The sequence below is a fragment of the Sinocyclocheilus anshuiensis genome, unplaced genomic scaffold (genome assembly GCF_001515605.1).
Source record: "Sinocyclocheilus anshuiensis isolate Anshui unplaced genomic scaffold, SAMN03320099.WGS_v1.1 scaffold954, whole genome shotgun sequence".
Classification (NCBI taxonomy): domain Eukaryota; kingdom Metazoa; phylum Chordata; class Actinopteri; order Cypriniformes; family Cyprinidae; genus Sinocyclocheilus; species Sinocyclocheilus anshuiensis.
The window spans coordinates 584,438-599,493 of NW_015536527.1; the positions used below are offsets into that span (position 1 = coordinate 584,438).

The 15,056-nt window shown below is 36.5% G+C and overlaps 2 protein-coding genes across 2 annotated transcripts in view; one reads left to right on the top strand and one right to left on the bottom strand.

Annotated features, from left to right (window-relative positions):
* The window catches only part of LOC107694474 (uncharacterized), a 91,488-nt gene extending 85,626 nt beyond the window's left edge, over window positions 1–5,862 (bottom strand). The window contains exons 1-3 of the mRNA XM_016494177.1: window positions 5,814–5,862; window positions 5,281–5,613; window positions 4,827–5,129 (exon numbers count right to left, since the gene is read on the bottom strand). Coding sequence (XP_016349663.1) covers window positions 4,827–5,129; window positions 5,281–5,613; window positions 5,814–5,862 — 685 coding nt within the window. The remainder of the gene's footprint in view (window positions 1–4,826; window positions 5,130–5,280; window positions 5,614–5,813) is intronic.
* Window positions 5,863–7,746: 1,884 nt separating this feature from the next.
* On the top strand, window positions 7,747–11,431 carry LOC107694309 (uncharacterized). The gene is made up of 6 exons (XM_016493978.1): window positions 7,747–7,864; window positions 8,479–8,711; window positions 10,351–10,453; window positions 10,709–10,813; window positions 10,955–10,983; window positions 11,116–11,431. The coding sequence occupies exons 1-6, from the start codon at window positions 7,822–7,824 to the stop codon at window positions 11,212–11,214; spliced, it is 612 nt and encodes a 203-aa protein (XP_016349464.1). The 5' UTR covers window positions 7,747–7,821; the 3' UTR covers window positions 11,215–11,431.
* Window positions 11,432–15,056: the final 3,625 nt, after the last annotated feature.

Genomic DNA, 15,056 nt, shown 5'->3' on the forward strand with positions numbered 1-15,056 from the left:
CATTTTAGGTAGGCGTGGTTGACTCTTAACTTTTATAAAGAATATCTCTTTGGATTTGTGACTTTAGTCTTTGCAACTTTACAGATCTCCTTTATGCACCAAGAGCTTGTAAAAATTGAAATCGCATCATATGACCCCTTTAACATTATTGGGCTAGAGTAATGTCAACCTGACGATGCCTGTATGCCATTGAATGCCTGATTGTTGCATGCCATGCAAAGTTTGCATTTGGAGCGCTCAACATCACAATTAGATCAATGGGCTCTGTCAGTGCTTTGGCAAGGTAACGCTTTTTTTTTTTTTTTTTTTCCTTACTTTAACATCCAATTGAAAAATATTGGTATTGTAAAATTCGCTAATTCACAAGATCAGTGCATCCTTTATTAAATCGCTTGGTCGAATTTAACGCATCCTTACTGAAATGTCGAAATGCTGAATCAATTCATTCACTTCCAACAGCACTTAATTGGAGCAGCGCCATACACATAAAAGGGCAGAGCGTTGCGTTATTTAAAGGAATAAGTAGCTACTGATTACTTTTATGTGACTGATCAAGCTTTTATATGTAGTTTGGGGTAACAAAGGGTTTTATAGGTTTGACTGAAATAATAATTCAATAACTGACACAACAATGACAAAACAATTGAACAAAAATCAGATAAAGACAAAAAGTAGCCATTGGTAATATCTAAACATGTATCCAAATCCAAATGTAATACAATTAATTTATGTGTGATGACAATTTCTTAGCAACTAGAGATTGTTACATAGAGCTATACAGGCATCCAGTGGATATAGTGGTATTACAGATAATAAATTGTGCAAAAATTGTATCTTAATAGTCAATTTACAAATAATGCTTTCATATTTGTGGAACTCACAATGCACTGAATCTCCACAAATTTGTGTTGTTACTATGACAACCAATTTGATTGTGACAAGAAACTGATGTCTGAAAATAAATTATATAATTATAACCTATATACAAATATAAATTGGAAATGTATCAGTGTTGTTATTTAATATTTGAGTGTTTACATAATCAGTTTTATGTTATTTTGTATGTAATATTAAATTATCTTTTTTGGGGAGTGGTATGGGGGATTTGGGGCACTAATAGGGATTTCGCCTAGGGTGTCAAAATGGCTAGAAACGGCCCTGTCTATAACAGTAGCACACCAAAAGGGCTAGAAACGGCCGTTTGTAACTGAAACATCAATCCTGCTCATTTCTGTTCAATCTGTTTTTTTCTTTCAGGAGAATGGTGTAGAAAACGTACCTTTCCCGCCATCCCGCATCCCTTATTAAATAGTCAGGTATACTCCCCTTACACAGAGGAAGAGTTTTATTTACAGTATGTATAATTCTGTCACAACTATGTAGCTTTCAGACAGTGTCATAAAGTGCTAATGAAATGCTTACATCACAATGAGGACTTGCAATATGTTTGTGCATCATGGTGGAACCCTAGCTGTTTTGCATCCTCTAAAAAGTGAAGCTGATGTTTTCCTGGATTCAACTAACACAGGTGCTTTCACACCTGGCCCATTGTTTCAGAACCTGGCACATTTCAGGGCATATGTGAACACGGCAATCACGTTCGTATCCGCGCCAAAACAATCGGTCCGAGATCGCCTGAACTGTGGAGCAGTTCGGTTGTAGTGAGAAAGCAATCCGATCCAACGGACCAACGAACCAGCTATATCACAATGTATAATGGGTAATTACATAAGTTCCGTGAAAAGCATTAGCTCTGTTGTTTTGCTAACACTTCAAAATGAACCTGTGAATGTCTGTGGGTGAGCACGTCTTCTTCGCCATTCAAAATCAACTCGCACTTTTTCATTTTATAATGCCGTCTTATTGCTCTTCTTCCTAGGTGCATTTTTAAAATAAATTCCCGGCCTGAACTGTGGAGCAGTTCGGTTGTAGTGAGAAAGCAATCCGATCCAACGGACCAACGAACCAGCTATATCACAATGTATAATGGGTAATTACATAAGTTCCGTGAAAAGCATTAGCTCTGTTGTTTTGCTAACACTTCAAAATGAACCTGTGAATGTCTGTGGGTGAGCAGGTCTTCTTCGCCATTCAAAATCAACTCGCACTTTTTAATTTTATAATGCTGGCTTATTGTTCTTCTTCCTAGGTGCATTTTTAAAAAAAAATTCCCGATGAATACTGGACTCCTGCTGAAAATGCTAAATTAATATAAGGACAGCTACAAAAAATAATAATAATAACAACCCCGCGAAGCTGTTGTCGTTCCATCCTAACGGATGACAGCCCTGACAGCTAAGTGTGGAATCCAGGAAAATAAACCGTGGAACTTTGACCAATGAGAGAACAGTTTACTCGCGTGTGACTTGTATTAACAAATTTGGTCCGTTTGGAAACTTTGCCATGTGAAAGCGAACCGCACCAAGTAAAATAAATTCCCGATGAATACTGGACTCCTGCTGAAAATGCTAAATTAATATAAGGACAGCTACAAAAAATAATAATAATAATAATAACAACCCCGCGAAGCTGTTGTCGTTCCATCCTAACGGATGACAGCCCTGACAGCTAAGTGTGGAATCCCGGAAAATAAACCGTGGAACTTTGACCAATGAGAGAACAGTTTAATCGCGCGTGACTGTATTAACAAATTAGGTCCGTTTAGAAACTTTGCTGTGTGAAAGCGAACCGCACCAAGAATAAAAAGCAACATTGTAATAATTTTAGTCACTGTTTTGGAACAAAGCAATCGATCTACAGGTGTGAAAACACCCTTATTCTAGCACTGTTGTGCATGGTGGTCACTACAGTGGACATCTATTCAATAATAATTTTCTTTTATATGCATGGGATTTAATGGTGTAACTGCATATGAGCCATTACAGCAGACACTTATTGCATCACTGCAGGCCGAAACCAAAAAATGTAAACCAAAAAAAGTTCTGCTCCACGCCATGCTGGCCAGAGGAGAACTGGCCGCCTGACTGGGCCTGTTTTTTATCTATTTCCGTCACCAATGGAGTTTTGGTTCCTTGCCACTGTTGCCTCTGGCTTGCTTATTTGGAGACACTTAATTTCTGGCAATATCGTCAACTTGATTGCATGGATACTATTTGAACTGAACTGAGCTTGACGAAGACATCACCGAATCAATGATGAACTGACTTTAACTGAAAATTGAGTGTTTACTATTGTCCTCTTGCATTATCGACACACTATTTGCCTGTTTAATACTGTAAAGCTGCCTTGACACATCTGTATTGTATAAAGCACTATATAAATAAAGGTGACTTGACTTGCTCCTGTGAGTGATTGATTACAAAGTCTTGTGTTTTATATTCTACCTTCACATGGAAATAAATCATTGTAAATTGATTTTGTCTGTGCTATTCGAGTTCCTGTTTTTTTTTTTGCATGGCAGCAAGCAAACGGTAAATTTCACATTAGCAGGAATGGAAAAAGCCCTTCACCTGCATGCTAGGTTCACACACCTACCATGCACTGTCAAATGTACATCAACCACAAATGTTTATTAATAGGTACTCTTGTGCACATGTGGTTTATTTCAAGCAACAGATCAAATCACATGTCTGTATATATTTATAAGGCAGGGGTGTCCAATCCTGCTCCTGGAGGGCCAATGTCCTGCAGAGTTTAGTTTAGTTCTCAACTCTGCCCCTTGAGGTCAACTTTCCAGCAGAGTATAGCTCCAACCCTAATTAAACACACCTAAACAAGCTCACTAGAAAGTTACAGGTAAGTGAGTTTAATCAAGGTTTGAGCTAAACTGCAGGAAAGTGGACCTCGAGGGCCAGACTTGAGAACCCCTGCCATAGCAGATTTTACTTTGATTCTCAATCTGGCACTTCCAGTGTGTATGTGTAAATGTTATACCAATATCGTGTATGTAAATGTGTGTACTTTTCCAGAATATGTACTAAGTTCGGATACATGGCTGTGTGGATTCTCAGCAATACAAAAATTGTCCATAACTTGTAAACGTAAGAGATCACAAACCGAAACCAAAAATGCTCAGAGGTGCTCATTAGTGAAAGGGACTGAAAAGACCGAAGATTCATCTCATGCAGACAGGCGCATACTCCACGCGAGTGTCCTCTGTGGTTGTCTGTAAAAAAAAACACCAGTTGAGAACCGCTGATCTCCTCGGAGCAGAAGTCTAAAAACTCATTTAGTGTTTTTATTAATATTTGTAAATATGTGTCAGATCAGCATAGAAGCACACACAACTCATGCACACAACGCACAGGAATAAAATGAACTTACTAGTTTTTGTGCATTTCGTTTGCAGAATGTCGGATCAGCGTAAGTGATCTCTACTTTGTGAGTTTGAACTGTTACATTAGCATCAACAGCACCTATAATAAATCATATAAACAACACAATGCATTATAAACAAAACTGCAATTTAACTACATCTTTGCCTTTTATATAATGTATGTATAATATTAACAGCACTGTCTACGTGGTATGTGTTTGTAGCACCATCTAGTGTCATTATAGATATACACACACTTGTTGCAATATAAGTGTAATTCAAAGGAATTGTAAAACCCAATACTGCATTATTTCCACTGCTTTCTTATACACTTGCCTTCAGTTGTTCTGTGTTTCCTGCAGATGCAGCAGATCCCGACTGCAGCTACAATCAACAGAGATCCAACAGAAGCAGCAGAAGTTAACATGTGATGTGAAGTAGACTTTTCGTCCAGTGCTGTAATCATAAAGAAGTGAATGCATCAGTCTGATCTACAACAAAATACAGAGACCAGGTCAGTAAAAACACACGCATATCAGCGCTGCTGTACCTGAACATGTGTGACAGAGTTGACTGATGTCCAGATGTCTGGTCTGGTTAGTGAATGAATTGTTGAGCACACAGCTGTAGCTGTTTTTATCCTGATATTCCACCTCCAGAGGTAGAGAGAGACTGATGCTGAGATCAGACACACTGATGCTGGACAATAAACTGTTTCCTTTGTACCAGGAGAGAGTCACATGACCCACATTCAACACTGAACACAGCAATGAACAATTCTGCTGTGATGGTGATGATGATGATGAAGAACATTGTGAAGAGTTACTGCTGATGACAGGAACAGACAGACGAGCTGGAAACATGAGAGAATAAACAAATACGGATAAATATAAGTTAGTGAGTGTGTTTGTCATCTCACACACTGAAATAATTTAATCGTGTAAGTGGTTGCAGTAAAATAAAACAAGAATATGCAAATGACAGGACAAATGATTTCTACTCACCATAGACAGAAACACTGAATGTTTTTGTTAACAGTTTTGCTCCACTAATCTCTAGTTTATAGAGTCCAGCATGTTCAGTTGTGGTGTTTGTGATGGTCAGAGATCCAGTTTGATTGTCCAGCTTCAGTCTGTCTCTGAATCTATAATCAGGACCATCATTATATGTGAAGAAGGTTTTAGTCTCTCTGTTGATTTTAGCTACGAGTGATTTTTCGCCTCCAAAATACCACAGTATGTCATCATCTTCATGTATTTCAGTAGCATCAGTTTGTAAAGTAACAGAATCTCCCTCAATCACAGACTGTCTTTCATTTGTCTGTGAACCAAACCCACCTGGAGAACATGAAAAGGTTTTAATACAGATTAAGGTTCTTATTTGAATTGAAGAGCAGCAGCAGAAATGCAGAAAGGAAGCCTGAATATAATTGATCTGAGAAGAAAAGCTAATGTAAATCCCCAATTTGAACAGCAGCAGTAGCTGATGTTCTGAAACAAAAACAAATAAAATGGCGTAAAATGCTTTTATAACTTACCAATCAGATGCCTCCTGCACAAACAGAACAAAATAAGCATGTAAAACATTTTCTTTACCAGTTCTCTGTCTGATCTAATAAGGCTATCTGCTAAAAACACGGCGTGAATCCTCCCACGAGTTTGACTCTCCTAATGCAAACGCACATGATCTGCATGGTATATAGTTACATATAAATATACTTCTGGCTCTTATTAAGCTATTTGATGCTTTAATAGCCCAAAAAAGTGTACAATTGTTTAAAGCTTCCAAAATTTTGTGGTAAAATAAAGATTATGGATTTTAAAAGAGTTTATAATCCTTCAGTTGTTGTGAACTGTAAAACGGTTCAAATCGTCTTTTATCGCACATTGCCAGTCTGAGGTGAGACAATAGCAGCTCATATTTTGCATCGAACTGAAACCTTCTGTGGTCTGATTTCCTTAGAAACATGGTTTGATCTGTTGGGTGGACAAACATCTTATGCATGGGCTTTTAGTGCATGTGTGTTTAGTTTGTAGGTGAAAGGCTTCTTCCTGCTTTAATGTACCTGACAGTATATCCTCTTCATACAGAACAGCTTGAAATAAAATTGAATCCATCAAAAACCGTAAAATAGTCCCAGGTCAGACATGATTAATTATCATAAATCATTAATAAACTTGACTGACAACTGATCATTTTACAACACACACGCACACACACACACACACACACACATTTTGCTATCCTTGTGGGGACTCTCCATAGGCGTAATGGTTTTTCTACTGTACAGACCGTATATTCTATTGCCCTACACCAACCCTACCCCTAAACCTACCCCTTACAGGAAACTTTCTGCATTTTTAGATTTTCAAAAAACTTAATTCTGTGTGATTTATTAGCTTGTTTACCCGTGGGGACCTCAATTTAGGTCCCCACCGTGACACGAGTCCCCATGAGTCTGTGTGTATTCAGGTTTAAGTCCCCACCAGTATAGAAAACAGGTACACACACACACACACACACACACACAAACGGTTGTTTGAACTAAACTGTTGCTACACTTTAAACAGAAACTACAAAATAGCTTCATGGTGCATTGTGTTTACTGGAAGCAGATTTATGATAATGCAAAGCAGTTAAAACAAATGTATGTTAAAGAAATAAAACATATAGAGATAAAATGCATTGTTTAAGTGATTGTCATGACTGTAAGATAAGACAAATAAATGAAAGTACATGAACTTTTAATCATGTCATGACCTTCAGCCTGTTGTTTTATAGGCAAGGTTTATGTGAGCATAGAAAAAAGACATTAGCTTTGTCCGAAATGTCCCTAATATAAAAATATACACAACTTTATTCTTATGCCAGTTATCATGAGCATCTACTGAAAAGTGTTTTTATAGTTATCAAACAAATATTACATCCACTTCCTTTGTGGTAAAGCAAAGATGGTGTCTTAGTGACACTCCTACAACACAGTAGGAGTGTCACGACAACACTGAAGAATATATATATGATGTAATTTATAACTGACATTTCTTAAAAAATCCATGTCTAATGGATATGAATGTGTGCAAGAGTGTATGTAGATGTAGGACTAGGTTGTGTTAGGCTAAAATTATTTATGCAGAAATAGGTAGGCCTATATGAATGTATTTATTATGTGTAAGAATAGAAATGATTCCCTTTCTCTAATGATGCTGAGGAGGGGAACACATAGCGCTAGTTGGGCTCAATTGGTTCTGATATGGCAGTGAAAGAGGAGTGATACAGATGAAGAGGAAGAAGGTGTGTAGGGAAATGAAGACAGCAGGTTATGTGAGAAAAGAAACAGTAGGTGGCGGTATGTGCCGGTTCGGAATACGCCAACACGCTAAAAAAGAACAGAAATGTACGGCTTGGATGACACAGCCTTTTTTTGTGCTGTTAATGCTTCTTCTTCACATCGCCTTTCGCTTTCACTTGGTTTCCAAATAGAAACCAAAAAGAACATTTTTGTTTCCACACATTCTGTACTTAGTTTCGAAAGCGTGGTGGAAATTATGTCAGGTGTTTTTCTCACATTGTGTGTTTCGCTTTTGCATGGTAAGCGATTTTTAATTATGACATATAGTTATTGTAGCAATTTCTGGGTGTGGAAACAAACAGCCATTTCTTGTGACGTCGCCATCAATATTTCAGATTAGTCGTATTATTTTGTTTTGAATTCTAAGTATATGTTCTGTACAGTTTCGAGTAACGTTAATCCTTTATTTAACGTTGTGACGCATTTTGATTTGAGAGGTGGGGGAGGGGGTTGCATGCAAAATCAAAGACTGATATCTTTAATATTTGGACAGACAAACTGTACATTTGAAGACAAAACACAGTATTTTGAAATATGAAATTGTGTTATTTGACCCCTAATTAAATTATAAGTAGCATTAGGCTATTTTCCAATCTCCTTCAGTGAATGATATCTTCAATGGTCTACGAAAAAATGCAAGTATAGTCTTGTTTGTCTGATGAGTGAATATGTAATTCAATGATGTTCTTCTGCTGTTTGTTTGCATGTGTTGCATTATAAATCCAGACATATTTCTCACAGTCTATGATCTGTAGAAAAAAAATAAAAATAAAATCACAACACTTTCCTGTTGCATAATTTTGTCCCACTATCCCAGACATGATTTATAATTATTTGCTCGTTTCTTCTTCAGGTGCATCTGGTGTTGATTCAGACGAAGTGTCAGTGATGGAGGGAGATTCAGTCACTCTAAACACTGATGTTGAAACAAACCAAGAAGACAGAATAATGTGGTATTTTAATTACGATCGTATCGCTCAGATCACTGGAAATCACAGTAAGATCTGCACAGATGATGTGTGTCCTGAGAGATTCAGAGACAGACTGAAGCTGGATCATGTGACTGCATCTCTGACCATCACAAACATCAACACCACAGACTCTGGACCTTATTATCTTCAGATCAACAACCGCAACCATGAAAAGATGTTCAATGTTTCTGTTCATGGTGAGTCATATAACATTTAAAAGCAGGCAATATATGTTTAAATCAAATGAGTTTATTGTGTTTATTGTAGTGGTGACACTTAGCAGCTTGAAAAAATTGTGAATGGATTATGTGAGGGATATCAACAGTTAGGTGTGCATTGCACGATTTTAATGTACAATGTGGAGGCAAAGAACCGCTTGATGTGCAGCTAGCCATGGATTATCGATGGTCACTTGTCAGCACTGGCAAGTTAAAGCTGGTGTTTACAACACAATATTTGACCGAAAGCGGAAAAGACGGTTATTTTTGTCAGTTATGGCTCGTTTGATCTAGCTTTTTGTCCACTTTAAATCAGACACTGAGGCCATGTCCACACGTACACGGGTATTTTTATAAACTGAGTTTTTCCTTCCGTTTAAAAAAAAATCTCCGTCCACATGAAAACGCAAACGCATGCTATGAAGCGCTGTCAAGAGCATGCCAAACCAACAGGTGGCGATATAATCTCAACCGTAAAGCCATGTTGGCCAATCAGAAGCCTGAAAAAGTCTCCAGTAGGCGGAGATAACAGCGCAGGTGCCGACGTCACAAGCCAAAAACTCCGGTTTCGCTGTCTACACGATAACACTGCAACCGGAGTTTTTGAAAATCTTCACCCTGGCAGGCGTTTTCAAAACTATTCGGTTTCAGTGACCTGGTGCTGCGTTTGTGTGTGGACGAACGGCCAAACCATGTAGAAAAAGCTGCTGTTTTAAAAATAACCGCATTCGTGTGTACAGGGCCTGAGATAAAGTAGTGCTGTAAGATTACATTTATTTGAATTGATTGTAGCATTTATTTGAATTAATTATATGTGCGCGAGAGATTGTGGGTTGTGAATTTGATTACTTAAAGAAAACAGTGACATTTACCTCATGTTGTTGAGACATGTAATGTAGCGAATTTATTTTATTCATGAAAGTCACGGTGTAGCGTTGACGGCAGGTTTCTTTGCTCATGAGTGTTTCTGTATGTGTGCAGCCTTCCAGCCAATCAGAATCAAGTATTCAGACAGATGATGGTATAAATACAGAAAATGAGCAAAGAACACTCATTATAATCAATAATGAGCCCTCATGTCTTTCCAAATCGGTTTGAGCTTCTACTTACCATATGTTGTGTGCGTTTGTGTGTTAATCAATGTTTATATGTAATTGAAAGCCCAAATGAAATCTGTTCATCATGTAAAGTGTTCTTCAGTGTGTAATTATTTTCATATCCGCACTCTTTCTTGTTGTGTAGTTTGTTGTTTTCAGCAAAAAGATCCTCCAGCAGCTGTTGGTTTGTGTTTCAGATGCTCCTGCCGCTGATCAAGATGAAATTAAGTCAGTGAAGGAGGGAGAATCTGTCACTTTAGGTCCTGGTGTAATAAACAACCCAAATGATTTGATCACGTGGCTTTTTAATGGCATCCGCATCGCTGAAATCACTGGAGATCCCAGTAGGACCTGCACAGATGTTCAGTGTGAGGATGCTGATGGGAGATTCAGAGACAGACTGGAGGTTAATCAGACTGGATCTCTGACCATCATGAACACCAGAACCACAGACTCTGGACTTTATAAAGTACAGATCATCAGCAGCAGCAGCAACAGCTTCAGTATTAGAAGGAGTAGGAGTTTCAGTGTTACTGTCACTGGTGAGTGTCATTCAGTGCAAATTAAATAAAGTACCTTTCATTGAGGACTGTTAACAAAATGCACAATGCAAAAAAGTTTCCTGTAAGCATTGATATTTCCTGTTGATTGCGTTGATGTCGTTTTAGTTCCTGTAACTCAAAAACCACCATTTGTCAGTTAAATCCATACCACACAACTGATGAACAAAGCAGAAAGGTGTAAATATCAGTAACATCAAATTAAATTGATATGACTGTCTCTCTTTATCGTTACAGGTTCAGGTCCATCTCTAGCTGCTGTAACAGGAATATGTGCTGCTGTAGTTATTCTGCTCGTGGCTCCAGCTGCTGGTGTAATTTACTATCTTGAGCAAAAGAAAGTTGAGTATTACATACAGCTGATTGAACAAGATGAAAATAATAGAGTCATTGTGTGTGCAAGATGTGAAAATATGTATTTTCATTCTAATTGGCCAAAGTCGTCTTTGTATGTAACTGAGTTTGTCATTATTGTTCAAACAGGCAGGAGGGCGGAGCGAAATCAAGTTCAGGTAATATAAACCTAAATTCCTCAAAAACACAGTTCTAATCTTTAAGTTTGTTTTGTGTGTGTGTGTGTGTGTGTGTGTGTAACTAAATCATCAATCCTGTTCATTTCTTTTACCTTCTATGTTTTCTTACAGAAGAATCCTATAAAATACTCATCCGTTAGTCAGACTAAGGCTGCTGCTAATGACGCGTCCCATGAAAAGACTGAGACTGCCACTGAAACACCACCGTAGCATTATTTATTATTTTATTTTTCTTGAAAGGGACAGTGAAGAGACGATGGGAAATGAGGAAATACGGATCAAACTCACTCAAACGGTAGTCCACGTTTTTTCAGTTACATAAGCTTCCAAAAAGGCAGTTAAGCAGTAAACCAGCAATAAACTAAGAAACAAAGCAGCACGTTACCAGCAGCAGAACAGCAAGTGCTGGAGGTTTTCAGTATGTAAAGTAGGGCTGCAAAACGATTAATTGTGATTAATCGATTCAAAATAAAAGTTTGTTTACATATTATATTTGTGTGTACTGTGTATATTTAGTATGTGTATATATAAATACACATACATTTATATATTTAAAAAAATATTTGTATGTAAACGCTTGTTTATAATTTATATTATATATAAATCTAAATATTTTATATATAAATCTAACATATTTTACCTTAATATATACATGTATGTTTGTGTATATATACATAATAAATATAGACAGTACGCACACATATAGTATGTAATCATAAGGTTTTATTTTGAATCGATTAATCATTTTGCGGCCCTAATGTAGAGGTTTATTAAACCTGCTACAGTGATCCAAAACAAGAGTAGTCAACGATTTCTGTTTCTTGTCATTTGCACCATAATGCCATTTTCACTGGTCAGTTATTTTGTCCCGTCTGTTTACATCCTCTTTAACTGACTGTTTACATGAATACCTCGCCAAGACGGCCATTATGACAAGGAAATGTATTTGACTGCACGCATACAATCGCACTTCATATACTTTAGTTGCCATTACTGGTTACGTTATTTTGCTATTGACATCTCGCTGTTACTACATATTATGTTAACTTGTGTAATGTGAAACAATGTGGTTTTAGAATGTTACAGTTAGTTGCTTAGCAATCGCGTACCTATTCACATGCTTTGGATAATCATGGAATCACAGTGCGCTGTATAAACAGACGTTTCAGCATTTGAGGGAATTGAAGAAGTATTCAAAATCCACTCAGGAAAAACTTTGTACTATAGCACAGTAGCAAAGGTCTGTATGATGATGTGCAATGCTGGATCTGTTATGTAAACAGGTTGCATAGTGCATTTTTCCAATCAATGACACTAACTCAAATATGCAAATAAGAACGCTAACCTGGGGTATAGGAATGTATAACAGCCAAAAATGTGTCATTCTTGCTCAAAAATTGAACAATGTTTATAATAATGCACGTACCTTTGTGTTGTGCTTTAATTTAAAACAGAACAATCCACGGTTTGAGAGTAGAGTCACTCTTTAACTTCTATTTATGCCTCTTTGGCATAGCGATCAACAAGAGTAGTCAACGATTTCTGTTTCTTGTCATTTGCACCATGCCATTTTCACTGGTCAGTTATTTTGTCCCATCTGTTTACATCCTCTTTAACTGACTGTTTACATGAGTACCTCGCCAAGACGGCCATTATGACAAGGAAATGTATTTGACTGCACGCATACAATCGCACTTCATATACTTTAGTTGCCATTACTGGTTACGTTATTTTGCTATTGACATCTCGCTGTTACTACATATTATGTTAACTTGTGTAATGTGAAACAATGTGGTTTTAGAATGTTACAGTTAGTTGCTTAGCAATCGCGTACCTATTCACATGCTTTGGATAATCATGGAATCACAGTGCGCTGTATAAACAGACGTTTCAGCATTTGAGGGAATTGAAGAAGTATTCAAAATCCACTCAGGAAAAACTTTGTACTATAGCACAGTAGCAAAGGTCTGTATGATGATGTGCAATGCTGGATCTGTTATGTAAACAGGTTGCATAGTGCATTTTTCCAATCAATGACACTAACTCAAATATGCAAATAAGAACGCTAACCTGGGGTATAGGAATGTATAACAGCCAAAAATGTGTCATTCTTGCTCAAAAATTGAACAATGTTTATAATAATGCACGTACCTTTGTGTTGTGCTTTAATTTAAAACAGAACAATCCACGGTTTGAGAGTAGAGTCACTCTTTAACTTCTATTTATGCCTCTTTGGCATAGCGATCACTTGAATATAGAGCTACAAGTTCAAAATCTGAGCCCTTATTTCACTAAAAACATTAGCCTATAAAATGTAGAAGTTTGAAAACTGCCGAAATTATCACAAATTTCGTCCACCAACCCAAACCAATTTTGACCCGCAATCCAAATCACATCCACCTGATTGGGCGGAAATCCACCCAATCTGGCAACACTGGTTCTGTTGTAATGTGCACAAGTGAAAGTTTTATTTGTACATTTATGTGAATCACAGTGGAGTTGTAATGTCATCTTGCCATTTTGTGATATTTTATGAGGAGCTATTTAGATAGTCTCACTGCCAGAGTCTTGAATTTCATTAATGTGGGACATTAAAGGTGAACATCCTGTTCATGAAGCATGTTTATTGTAATACTATGCTTTATATTATCATTGTGTGATAAAGATTTGCCTCCACTTGGGGGGCTTAGCCTGTAATATGGGTGTTACAATTGCTTAAATCAATAAGAACTGGACATGGATGTTTTAGTTTCACCAATGCAAATGTTTCAGTGATTTTAGTAAATGATCTGTGTATATAAAGAGTTTTTATTTTGTGGAAAAAAGGGAAATATCATGTGCCTTTCCTTAACTTTGTGTCGGCAAATGTAAACAAAGTGCTTTAAAGTTGAGCCTGTATAAACGCTGTTGTCTTTCTGAATAAATAAAATAATAATAATAATAAATTGAATGCTCCTTGTATGTTTGCATGTTTATTTGCTAAATGGCATTAAAAATATTCACACGTAATAGCTGGATTCTTGGAATGGTGAATTCCTAGTTAAACACAAGATTACTAATACTATTATAATACTACTTGTATTATACACACATGTATTAATGAAATATAAGTGGTAATGTGATATCAGACTCTACTGTCTGAAAAAAAATTGACAATTTCTTTATCTTACACTCTTTGAAGACATTGAACATTAGTAACCCTAATATACGGTGAACATTAGTAACCCTAATATAAGCATAGTACGGATGACAAAGCAAGCAACACTTTTTTTCTGTATGAATATTGCTCATCCCTCTAGGTCAAATGCTGTATTAGTTTAATTTTTTGAGGGTGCGCTTTCACCAGCTTGCTTCGAGTTATAGCAAATGCAGAAATTAAAAGCGTAAACGATTATATCTAAGCTATAAAATGGCATACTTTGGGCTGAGAAATGCAAAGGATGTTATGTTTACGATACAGAAGCATTAGGTGCCCAGCAAGCAATTTTGCGTTTAAAAGACGTCTATTAGACGTCTAAATATAGCCTAGATGTCTAGGCTAAAACGAGGCTAAATTTGGGCTGTCAGTGAAAATCGAATAGATGTCTAACCATAGCCCAAGAATAGACTAGTCATCAATTAGACCGCTATTAAACGACTACATGTATATGTCTAATAGACAACAAAATGGCAATCCATACATACATACAGCTTTTATTAAGAAAAATAACATTTTTAACAACTTGGACAACTTAAGACAATACAAAATTATAAAAATACAAAAGAATTAATGACAAAATAAAATGTTATAAATACAATACACTTAAATATAAATATTATGATAAAAAACAACGTTTTTAACAACATATTTTTATATAATAAAAATATAAAAATTAAATATTTTAAATAACTTAAGATATTTAAAAGAAAAAAAAAAATCTAATACAAATCAAGAGCATGTATCACACTTAACATTAAAACATTACGGATAAATGACAACATAAAAAAAGATTAACCCTTTTGTTGGTTTACTTTTAACAAATAAAACAACCAACAGTGAACTTAAAGGAAAT

What these genes read in the sequence shown, in the direction of transcription:
- LOC107694309 (XM_016493978.1), top strand. Translation starts at nt 7,822, where the DNA reads ATGTCAGGTGTTTTTCTCACATTGTGTGTTTCGCTTTTGCATG. An exon ending in GTGTGTTTCGCTTTTGCATG is followed by an intron (nt 7,865 to 8,478) that starts GTAAGCGATTTT and finishes TTTCTTCTTCAG; the next exon opens with GTGCATCTGGTGTTGATTCA. An exon ending in CATCTCTGACCATCACAAAC is followed by an intron (nt 8,712 to 10,350) that starts ATCAACACCACA and finishes ACCATCATGAAC; the next exon opens with ACCAGAACCACAGACTCTGG.